This window comes from Petromyzon marinus, chromosome 33 (assembly GCF_048934315.1).
Source record: "Petromyzon marinus isolate PM22_M1 ecotype Great Lakes invasive population chromosome 33, UKy_Petmar_22M1.pri1.0, whole genome shotgun sequence".
Classification (NCBI taxonomy): Eukaryota; Metazoa; Chordata; class Hyperoartia; order Petromyzontiformes; family Petromyzontidae; genus Petromyzon; species Petromyzon marinus.
In genome coordinates, this window is record NC_133699.1 from 15,016,912 (window position 1) to 15,029,136 (window position 12,225).

At 48.1% G+C, this 12,225-nt stretch overlaps 1 protein-coding gene across 3 annotated transcripts in view; it reads right to left on the reverse strand.

The window, feature by feature from the left end:
• Nucleotides 1-239: 239 nt before the first annotated feature.
• Nucleotides 240-12,225, reverse strand: part of INO80 (INO80 complex ATPase subunit) — a 110,337-nt gene continuing 98,351 nt past the window's right edge. For all 3 annotated transcript variants that reach the window (XM_076071578.1, XM_076071579.1, XM_032965272.2), the window contains 9 exons: nt 10,337-10,431; nt 10,086-10,158; nt 8,637-8,795; nt 7,531-7,633; nt 7,077-7,171; nt 5,547-5,693; nt 4,536-4,677; nt 2,660-2,926; nt 240-1,454 (listed from right to left, as the gene is read on the reverse strand). In XM_076071578.1, the coding sequence (XP_075927693.1) occupies nt 1,213-1,454; nt 2,660-2,926; nt 4,536-4,677; nt 5,547-5,693; nt 7,077-7,171; nt 7,531-7,633; nt 8,637-8,795; nt 10,086-10,158; nt 10,337-10,431 (1,323 nt within the window). In that variant the 3' untranslated portion in view covers nt 240-1,212. The remainder of the gene's footprint in view (nt 1,455-2,659; nt 2,927-4,535; nt 4,678-5,546; nt 5,694-7,076; nt 7,172-7,530; nt 7,634-8,636; nt 8,796-10,085; nt 10,159-10,336; nt 10,432-12,225) is intronic.

Consider the following 12,225-nt stretch of genomic DNA (forward strand, 5'->3'; position numbering starts at 1 on the left):
GGGTTGTGACTCAGATCAACAGGTGGCTAAGCACACTGCTTGATCGATGACAAAAGCCATGCAAAACAGCCTCACTATGTAGAATGTGAGTAGGGTGACTATGTCGGCAGTTGGTTCCAAGATCATGTGACCAAGCACCATGTCTCCTGCGTGTCATCGCCCGACCTAACTGGAGCATCGTAGAAGCACCGTCCCAAGTGGCACGTTATTGTGGACAAGTCAGGCACAAAGACTACTAATAATATTAGAGATTTATTTCATACTTTATAAGCATCAGTGGCTCACTGGCAAAGCTTTTTATACAATTGTCCCATTGTTACAAATTGTATTTATATTATATGTAATTACAGCTAAAAAAATAAAGCCCTTCAAAATGTGGGCCTTTCCTCAACCCTGTGTCTGCGAGAACGTTATTTTAATAAAGCCTTTTTGCTTTGACGTCCAAGCATGATCCGCGTGTAACTCCGTGTAACGCACACGGACCTTCCCAGCGGCAGACCCAGCGCAGAGCCAAGCCGGGGCGTGTGCAGCGCGCCCCTCTTCCCCGACATCACCAAGTGCGAGTGCACGCACGCCAAAACACATGCACACTACTGTGTGTTAACGAAACGGAGCAGCCATAATCAACAAACCAACGGGTTGTATTTAAAAAGGAACGTACGTGTTGGTCAGTTTGTGTATTGTCAGTTTCTTAGTGGGAACACGTGGGGACTGTCACATTGCCCAACGGCCAAACTTGCAGGATGTGTGGGCCGTGCGGTTTGCCACCCGAGATCGAACAGCCGAGCTTTTGCAAGTGGTGGGGGAAGCAGCGGAGGGGGTCCCCGTTGCACCAGGGTGGGGGCTTCGGTGCTCACGTGCCACCTTCCCGTCGTCGGGGTGTGAGAGGTGGTCAGCCCCTCTGCGTCGTTACGCACGGGGCCCCCTCTTGCAGCCGTCGCAGAGGGCAGGAGTAAAGTTTGTCGGTCACTTGCCGAACAACGGGATGAGTAGAAGGCGGCGCGTTACCTCTCCCGCTCCAGCCCCCGCCTCCCGCTCCAGCCCCCGCCTCCCGCTCCAGCCCCCGCCCCCCCAAAGCTGGGCCAGCTGCAGCCAACACTCATCACAAACCAAACAATGGCACTGCTGCTGCCCAGACCCCCATTGTCGCCACCTGCGTTCTCGTTTTATTGGAACGGTCTTCGTCTGGCACCGAAACGTTTTGTATTTTCTCTACGGGTTGGCAGAGGTGTTGGCAGGATTTTTTCCGTGCCTGCGGCCTCCGTGAGACAAAAACTGCTGCTGCTGCTGTTGCAGAGACTTGCGGATCGTGGGAGGTAGCTTGCCAGCGGCTCGCCCGAGAGCAGCCAGCGAGGAGGGGTTGCTGAAGCCGGTCGTGCCTTGGGAAGATGTGGAGCCACCAAATCCGGTCGCGGAGGTGGGTGGGGGAACCAGAGGGGCCTGCCGGGGGCTTCCTGTCCACGCAAACACAACACAGATCCTTTTGTCTCCGTGCCACACGTGCACTTGAGTGCTCGTGCATCGTGGCATAAAGAACAAGCGCACAGCACAGGAACACCGGCCACGATTGTGGTCCAGGGAACAAACACTCTCAATGCAACAATGTTGTTTAGAAAAAAGGGGTTTGGACTGAAATGCATTATCTCTTTGCCGGGGTAAACCGGGGAGTTGTGATGCATGTGCAGACGATGTTAGATTTTCCTAAACAATAACAAGGCATTTAAAAGTAATTAATGTCATGAACGCCACCAAGTTAAGAAGGTGGTGTCCATTTAATTGGGGGCAGAGTTTGGGCCCCAAATATAGAGGGCAATGTTCTTCATTACAAGGCCCGTAGGACACTGGCGGCCCCCGGTGGCCTTTAGTGCGGCCCCTCACGTGCGGCTCCCAACAATACACAAATGTAAAAGCACCCCATCATCGTACTGTCAAACCCCAATGGTTTCAAATGTGTGGCAGCCCTCAACAATGATGATGTCTTATCGGTATAGGGCGAAGAGATCCACCTGGGCTCAAGTACTATGTCGAAGCTTTTCAGTATTATTTGGAATCTTCTAGGAAGCTAAGCGATTCATAGCAACGAGAACGAAGAGTAGAACCAATGCCTCTCAGTCGGCAATCACATTACCTGTACGGCCACCCAGCCACTCGCATAAACATACTGCACGAGATAGACTCTTAAATGGGATCTCACCGGGTTCATTCAATCATAATAACCACACAAAGTGCAGAAATTAAGAGCATATGTGTCTGTTAATTTATAACTAAACTCAATTTTTTATTTTACCAGGTAAGGCCCACCGAGTTATATAGCTCTTTTTCAGATGTGACTTGGCCACAAATGATAGCTCAATAAGGTGGCTTGTGGAAATTAATAGCAGCCAAATACTGTAAACGCGTATTTCAACATGTGGAGGGGAAAATTGGAGGACCCGGCAAAAAATCCACACGACCATGGGGAGACACGCAAACTCCAAATATAAAGCAGGTACCATAACCTCCTGCATACTAGACGAGGGAGTTAACATCTCGCCACCGTGATGCCCTTTATTCTCTGTCAGGTTGACACTTGCACGATGGTGCGGTGCCCAAAGATGGACATTTACAGAGGTACCATCGAAACCGCGGGGGGCTGTCGCATTAGATGGTGCGGACATACCGTTGGTATCCTTGCTCACGCTGTAGCCGTATGCCGCGTAAGCTGCCGCAGAGGCGGCCGCCGCCCCTGCCATGGCCCCTGCCATGGCCGCCGCGCTGCCCGTCGTCGATTTGCGGCCTCGGCCCCGGGTGGGCCCTGCCGTGGCGGCGGCGAAGGCGGCGCCGATGGCAGCGATGGTGGTGGTGGTCGGCGCCTCGCTCTGCCGAGAGCGGCCTCCGCGGCTCCGCGCCAGCCCTCGGCCCTTGGGGAGGCCTCTCCCCGCATTCTCTGCAGCACAAGAGGTCGCAAAGCAGCGCACAGGCAACACGTGACTCTCACCAACGACCACAGGATGAACCAAGACAACCTCAAACTACTTAACTATTACTAAACTAGACGAAAGGAACCCGAGGAAAACATGAATACGCATCTTGATTCACAGGACTAGAGTACAATATATCATATAAAGGCAGCTGTCTTTGCAGGCACAAGATCGTTAAAGAGCATTAGATCCTTTCTATTCGGCGGAATGTCAGATCAGTACATCCTTTTTTATAGTGGGAAAAAATATATTTAGAGCAACAAGCACTCTGTTGCAATGTATATGTCTGCCTACTTGAAAGAATAACCTGGGAGCACTCATCAGCCTTGGCAGCCCTGAGCCAGTGGTGGAAATTCCACATTACCATGGTAGAAGGCCGGTTTCTCTCAAGGACGACCAATGTTGACTTCCCAACAAAGTGGTGCTCATTTTATTTGTCGTGGTTGCGAGATGTTATTTCCCTCGCCTGGTATTCAGGAGGTAGTGGGTTCAATCCTGACCCTGACGCCTGTATATTTGGAGTTTGCATGTTATCCCCTCCGGTTTTTCCCTCCACATTTATAAACATGCATTTGGAGTGTTTGGCTGCTATAAATGTCCACGTGATGAGAAGCCACTTTGTTGGGCTATCATTTGCGGCCAGGTCGATCCTGAAAGAGAGTTATATAGCTCAGTGGGCCTTAAGTTGCCCTCATTTCAAAGATATGAGTCTTGGGTATTTACCCTGAATCCCGGGAATCATAATTATGCCGGCCTACCTGACTTGCACGTGAAACCGACCAGTCGTGAATGTCACTTTTCTATAATTGATTAACGCCTATTCTCTTCTCACATTTTAGCTCGCACGGCACGAGTACAAATGTACCCGACGTGTTCTTCACCATCGGCTTTGTTCCGCCGTTTTTGTAAAGCAAAAATATACGGCCACGTGTCATTAAGCATGACATATATTCAAATTCATGTTCATTAAAAGTTATTAGCTACTAAAATGCTGTTTTACGGCAGGTATCCGTACATTATTAACCATTATTTGGTAGGAATCCTAAGTCATCTAACCTATATATTAAAATGCAACCAAGAGTAGCGTATAGTGGCATATACCCATAAGACATAAATCTCCAAGGTCAATGTTCAGTAATGGTAAATCATTTATGTTTCTCCTTCCATGGCCACTCCCTTCTGTGTTTGCTGCCCATTGCCACGCTGTAGCCATGTGCTCAGCATAGCAAAAAGACAGTCATGGCGGCCGCACAGGAGGCAGGTGCATGTGGTGCGGGCCGTGTATGCCGCAGTAGGTGTGGTGCAGGCCGTGTGTGACGTAGATGTGGTGGCACTGGCCATGTGTGACGCGGTAGGTCTGGTGACATGGGCTGTGCGTGACGGAGTAGGTGTGACACGGGCCATGTGCACAGTAGGTGCGGTGGCACGGGCCGTGTGTGACGCAGTAAGTGTGGCACGGGCCGTGTGTGCCGCAGAAGGTGCGGTGGCACGGGCAGTGTGTGCCGTGGTGGGTGTGTTGCAGGCCACGTGTGTCGCGGGCCGCGTGTGGTGCAGGCGCAGGACTCGCGCGCGCACCGAGAGGCTGGTCCGCCGCCACGCTCCGTGTGGGCGTGCTGCAGTGGCTGGCCGGCGCGCCATCATCCACGATCACCAGCATGTCGTTGCTGCTCTCGTCCGGAGGGATGGAGCCTGGCTGCAGCTCGCTGCCCAGGGACATCTGAAGCAAACACACGCAAGCACATCACGTCCAGATATCTCCCGTGTAGCCTTTAACAGGCTGTTGGGACAAAAGCTGTTGGCGGCTACCTAGAGGGGGTGGGTGGCCAGCACCACACTCAGCCGCGTTTGTCTCCACAATCCGATATTTACACATTGCAGCAGGTAGTAATTTAAGGCTCAGTCGACCTAGGGGAGACCTATGAACGGTTCAGATATCTGCCACCGATGTTGTCTGTGAACGGGAATCGAACTGGGGGCCACTGAGTGTGTGCGAACTGCTGGTATATTTACTAGCGAAATTACACTGAATGCTTGTTTAATTAATGTAGGGAGTTAAAAATCTGGAAATGTTGAATTTGATATAATTTTAATTTGAATTTTTGTTTAAATTTAAAATGGTTGCTCAGACTAAGAATTATTTCACCATGCTGTTGATTAACTGCATTAAATATTCACATTTGGGTGACTTTTATTACAAGTCGCCTCAGGCCAAACGGAGATATTAACTAATTACTGATGGGGTCCACAGATCAGTACTGAACTTACCTGGCTGGGATTGGTGCAGTCCTCTATTTAACCACATAATTGCTCGCAAAATAATCTTTGCTCATTTACATTTTGGTTACGCAATCGTTAGTGGCCAATGGCAAGGACACTCCGCATACATCGCTGCAATGGCATCTTTGATTCCAATCATTTAGAATTGCAAAGCCAAAATAAAACCTATAACGCTCGTCGTTTATTCTTGCAGATCGAACGCACGCACGCAGCTCGCGCCAGCCTTCGGTGGTCGCCCCGGCCTGGCGCCACTCATCGGCTGGCTGTGGCTCATCGGCTCACCGCGGCTCACCGCGGCTCACCGCTCACCTCGCTGTAGGGGCTGGGCTGCGCCGAGTCGACGCTCACGTAGCACTCGTCCCACTCGGCTGACGTGTTCGAGTTGTCGGCGGATGGGAGCGAGGGGGGCGCCACCCCAATCTCCAGCCGCATCCGCTTGCCATACCCTTCCCCGACCTGCTCGCACCACCACCAAGCAGGGTGGTGATGAGGCCCGGCCGTGGCACGTTCGCCGCATTTTGCCGAGGTTCGTAAATCGAATCTGGTAGGCTGCCCACGGTTAATACTGCAGGCGCGTTAACCGTGAAATACCCTTCGCCTGCTTCACAGTGGACGTTAATATTCCATTACATCATTCGAAAAAATTGTAGGCCATTATGTGATGACGTCATGCTCTTATGTATGTGAACCATACCATCTTCACAATAGCCTTGTGCCATAAGGATGGCGCAAATATCAAATATCCTCAATCGTTGTTCCTTGCACCATTGCAGTAACAACTGAGTAATGGCTTCTCAGCAATGCAAAATGCACCAACAGAGTGTTAACACAGCATGAATGCACAAAATACATGCAAGCTACACACAAGCAACTTAGCACGTACGCTTTACCAGCCACTATTACGATGATTCATGATTTATTTTTGGGTTAGGCCACGTAATCATCCGGTAAAATCTGTCTCCTAAGAACCTCCACCACCCGACACATTCAAAAAACATAAAATGGTCGTGCGGTGTACAAGCGTGCAATGCGCCAATTTGGTTTTGTTTCAGTTCACCGGTGAGTTGAAGAACAGTTCTCAAAATCAAATTTAGTAAGTTTGGCCCAAAACGAAAATCAATTAAGGACGGCGCATAAGAAAGGCATCAAGATTGCACAAATCACCGAGGAGCACGCTGGATGGGGCGTTGTGTCGTGACTAATATTCTTTGAAGAAATGTTGAACTAGAAACAGACTAAAATATAACACAAAGGAGGGAATACGTCTTTCTAAAACAAACGGAAAATGTAGGCACAACTGATTTTAACTTTTAATAGCACAGGTGGTAAGCAGTTCGTTAGATGCCAGTTGAGTTTCCAGGTGTGCGTGGGGCCTACAGTGGGCAATAAAATGAGTCTCGTGCCGAAGGCAGCAGAGATGGATGATGCACAACGGCCGTGGGGACTGCAGGAGACTGCAGGAAACGGGTGGCAGATTCAAGGCACCTGGAAGCGACAAAAATCTGAACAATGGAGCGTATGATAGGGATCTTGGAGCAGCACTGTCACCTCGCCCGGGCAATGTTTACACTCAAATTGGAGCAACCACGTAAAAAATGTATCGTGCCCAAAAAAAAAAAACTCAATCTGTTAACGCTACACGACACATAAATCGAACGTAAATATCCAAGTCAGATAGTCATGAACAAGAGAGTTGCAAATATTGCATTTAAAGAGCAAGAGAAAACGAGCACGTTGTTGTTGCTGCTGCTGGGGAGGTGTGCGGCAAGGCGTGGTGGGCACGCAATGCCTGCCACGCCATCGAGGCACGCACACACACGGGCACGTGCGGACACGCACCTGCTGCTTCTCGGCGTACTTGTCTCGCTTGCGCTTGCGTTCCTTGGCGCGGCTCACCTCCTCCTGCTGCTTCTTTTCTTCTTGACGCATCCGCACTGCACAACCATCGCACCAACGACAGGTGCTTCCAGGAACCCGCTAGCACTCAAACTACACGGGTAGGGAGGGAGCTTCACCGAGTTTACGTGAACCACCAACCCTCGTACGTTGTTGATGTATGTGTGTTGAACTTCTTTTGCACCGTCCAACCGTGCTAATCGGAGGTGCGGGGGGAAGAAATTAGTTTTTGCCTCTACCGTGTTCCACTCAAGGGCGTGCAAACACAGCCGCCGCTGCCTGCCGCTTAAATTACTTTCACCAAGATGTGATTTTGCAAAGCCATTTGCCCTCAGCCGCTGTCAGGGTGAGTGCTGGCAGCAAGAGGCTTCAACAATGCCGTCCCTCTCGCTCTTACGCTTTTTCTCAAGCTCTTCGTCGTCCAGGAGCAGGGAGACCACCTCCTTGGGCTTTAACGCATCTGGCTTGAAGTTGCTGCCCGAGATCACCATCTTCTGGATCTGCACGCGGAGAAGTTCACCCGTTTCAAGTTTAATGTTTGTGAGCCGGGCGAGAACGCACGAGACGAGGACAGTGCAGAGACACGTTCATAAACCGATGGTAAATCAAACAAAAGCGTCGTAGCGCAGAGGGTGCTAAGCTCCCCGTGGTGGATAGCAACTGCACATCCCACGTGTACAGCTGCCATTTATTTGGAGCCAGGGAGGTAAGCCCGCATTGAGACAAACATGGGAAACCCTGCACGATGGGAAAGAGAATCCCTGGGTACATACAGCAAACTAATCCGTTATTTTAGACTAGTATAATCAATTGTGTTCATTATGTAGTGGCGAACTATACTTTTTTATTATAAGTGTTTACACAAAAAAAGCAATTGCTGCAAGCTGATGTCTCAACAAATGGAATATGAACCAAACACACTGTCTGACAAAGACAACATTCCCCACAAGCCTTGCCCAGTGCTCTTAATGGCTGTGCAATCATTTTTGTGAGTCACTCTGGATATTTTATGAAAAGGAACTCATGTCTAGGTCTGATATAAGCTATTAGAAAATACAAATTTTGTCAGTCCACTGCTGACTGATGACCTCCCCATGCCATGTCAATTATGGGGGTTGTTTGACCATACTTCATCACTTTCGGTATGGGTTAGTGAAGGAAACAAGGACCGGTTCAAATATCGATGGTGATGTTAGCTATGGCTGGGAATCGTGCTCAAGTTTCTGGGTTTAGAGCACATTGCTAACCAATTTGACATTGCTCCACCAACTGAGAGTTTCACGGAGGACAGATTGGAAACGACTGGGTTACACCACGGCGCTTCTATGCTGTCAACAATGGCCGGACGAAACGTCGCAGAAGCATTATGGAGTAACGGGCTTTATGCCAGATGGCTTTGGCTGCAAGCATTCAGCGGCCTGGCACGAGGGCAGCAGTCATTGAGGGCAGCAGAGCGAGCGAGCGTGGGCAATGGGGGTCGGGCGCGATGGGCCGGGCGGATACCTCGCTCTTCTCCTTAGCGCGCTGCAGGATGCGCTCCTCGATGGTGCCCTTGCAGATGAGGCGGTACACCGTCACCTGCTTGGTCTGGCCCAGGCGGTGAGCTCGGTCCATCGCCTGCTGGTCCACAGTGGGGTTCCAGTCACTGTCGTAGAAGATCACCTGCGCACGCGGGCAGTCACCCCCGGCCTTATTAGTTGTTCCAATATTCACAAGTTGCTCAAAATATAGGGTAGAGTTGCCACCTGTACAGGTTTGACCTGGTCGGTCTGGAAAATGGTATCTGTTCGGGTGGTAGGAATTTATTCGTACCGAGATCTGGTAAGGTTATTGTGTTTACTGCGCAGTGTTGATGATAGACCCAGACTGAACGAGAAATGTGTGGGTTTGGTCTGTGGGAGAGGAGGCAACCCTACCATGAGGAAACAACTATGTCCCCCACATGGGCAACGACTGCCCAATAGTGCACCCTGACACAATCTGGCTTCTTCAAAAGTCAAGGCATCCAAGTGATAATTCTTCACGGACTTGCAGTGTTTCCAACACCGCACAGCCCAATGCCTGGAGATAAACTTCTGCTCACCAGGCCCAGGAGACAGCCAGAGAGATCTTGTGGAGTGAATGGGCTGGGAATCCCCCATGCACAATTTGCTTCTGAACACAATCTCTCATCCACAAGGCCATCCCCGATTTTGAGGCTGGCCCGACTGGCCCCTTTTGAGGCATTCCAAAATTAACGAAAATATGTTCTCAATCTACATCTTATAGCCCTCTGAAAGTCAAGTCAATGCCCTTTCAAAAGTCAATAATTGCATTTGCATAAGCATCATAGTTCTACACGGCAACAAATCTAAAATATGACAATAAATGACAATGTATTAATAATGATATTGCTGTTTTTTTATATACATCAGCTGGCGTGACTCAGCACATTATAACTCATCTCAAACAATCATAAAGGCACCCCCCCAGTGGCAACTGTCCCTTTAGGCGCAATGTGACTCAGCATCTGGCCTGCAAACAGGCATTAGCCTGCCAGTAGCGAGTGAGGGGTGTGCTTTGTGTAATCAAAATTGAGCAATTTTCAGGTAAATATGTTATTTGGCAAATTTCAACTCCGACGCCGCTGGCACACTATGGCCTCCTCTTGCGCTTGATGTCGAGGGGATCTTTATCATCCACTGTGAAGTAGATGGTGTGTAGTATTATCATGGTTATTACACCCACAATAATATTCAGGGTGGCTGCTAAATTAGAACCGTGAATCTCTGCAACAACCGCCAGGCCATATAACCGCGCCGGTGACGTGGTTAATCCCTACGCCGGAATCGAGAGGAAGACGGCTGGAGAATGCCAAGATGCTGACGCGGTTCGATTCACGAGAGAGAGAGCGTTGAGGCCCTCCGCGCCGGGCGATCGCTGTGCACCCCCCAGCGCCGGGGAAGCTTGTACCGTGTCTGCGGCCGTCAGATTGATGCCCAGGCCACCCGCTCGCGTGCTCAGCAGAAACACGAAGATGTCCGATCTGCAGGGAGACGCATCGCTCCGTCACGCGGACGCTCTGTACACTCAGCGCGCTGCTCCGCCAATGCGCGAGCGCTTTAACGCGAGTGAAATGGCAACATCAATCCATCCCTAGGGTGCTTCACAAGTAAAAACAGCACTTCGTAGGGAGACTGGTAACGAGGATACGACGGGGGTACCTGGTCTGGAAGTCGGCCACCATATCCCTGCGCTCGGAGATCTTTGAGGAGCCGTCAAGGCGGATGTACGTGTGGTTACGGTACACCATGTACTCCTGCACCACGCGGGACGGAACAAGCGGCGCCATCAACAACGAAGACTCCGTTCGGCTCGGTCAAAGTCCAGGCCCTCTAGATATTGCAACACCACTGGGTTCGGTGACAGAAGATGAAACAACTCAGAACCCCACTGTTAAAAACTACACAGGAGTGTATATTTACGTGAAGCAGGGGTATATTGCATATATGTACGGGAAGATCTTTGATCAACTGGTGTGTGGTAGGCTCGCAATCACCATGTCAAGAGTTCAAAGTACGATTAAGGTTGAACTGAGTCTAATGAATAACCCCTGATGGGAACATTTGGTAGGAGACGCCAGTTTAAATTCTGTGGTTACACTTGGTCCCATCACAAGGGTTTTCAATGGGTACTTAGGGGCTGTCCATAAATGACATCACGCACCTAGGGGGGTCAGACATTTGTGACAATGTGTGACGAGGGGGGGTTTTAGAAATGTGACCTCACATCAAGATGCGCAACTTTAAATAAATATAAACAACACATTCTACTTAATTAAATAGAATTGTTATAACACTAATTTTCCATTATTAACTTTTTGATAATTTAAAATTATGTATAGTATAGATGATATTATGATGTTAAACATAAGAACCGGAAGTCAAACTACGTCACATCTTTATAGAGAATAATACTTCGTCAGAAAGTGCAAATACAAATTTTATGAAGTCATATTAAAAACGCTTGATAGTTTCAAATAATATATTTTTTAACGTAAGTACTATTATTCCTGTAATATCAATCGACAGAATTTTTAATCACACATATTTGTTTATTAAATATTAATTTTAATATCAGTATGACATTTTTATACTATTATTGTTACGAAAACATTTATAATAATACAGAAAGAAAAGTTTTTGGGTACAAAGATATCAAACAGCCATTTTTGAGCATGGAGGAATAATGAATCATAGAGTGCCGACTAACTAAACGTCATTCGGCAAGCGTAATCATAGAGTACCTACTAAATAGACGTCATTCGGCAAGCGTACAATAGCCCACCGCGTCCTCCATGATTCATTATTCCTCCGTGATATTTTTGTTCTTTGTACCCAGAAAATGGCGTCATGCTTCTTTTTCAGCATTGTCCGACTATGAACCATGAGTGACTGAATTTAACCATTTAGGATCTTTAATTTAACTACGGCGTTCCCTTATGGAAAAAAAAATTAACACCACTCACAATTCAGTATATCGTGTGCACGATTTAGTATTTTATGCGCAAAAAACAATAGTTGTTTTATTCCATGAAGGAGCATTTTGCTTCTCCATGGGAGAATGAAGCATACATTCTTAAACTTTTTTGAATGATTGTTATTCAACATTTTGATTCTGATTCTACCAGGGCTTTTCATTCTGTGGAATGAATATGTGATTATTATAATTGTACTCTCCATTTTGCTTCGTTCTACTACAAAGTTTCAAGTATTTTTTTATAGTTATAATTACTTTTAATATTTGATACTTAGAAAAGAATTTCAATATAATATTCTGAACATCTGCAGTTTTAGTTAGACGTTGAATATTTTCAAGTTAATTTTATGCTAAATTTCAGCTTTCCAACGCCTCCTTTTTATACGCGTTTTCTCTTACAACATCAAGAGTGCAGCGCCACATTAAATACGCACTACAATGACAATAGTTTAAAGTGGTTTGAAGCATATTTTATTTTCAAAATGTATAAATATAGTTTTAGGCAGGGGGGGGCAGAGATTTGTGACGTCATATTTGAAGGGGGTCTGACTTTTTGTGACGCTGTGTGACGAGG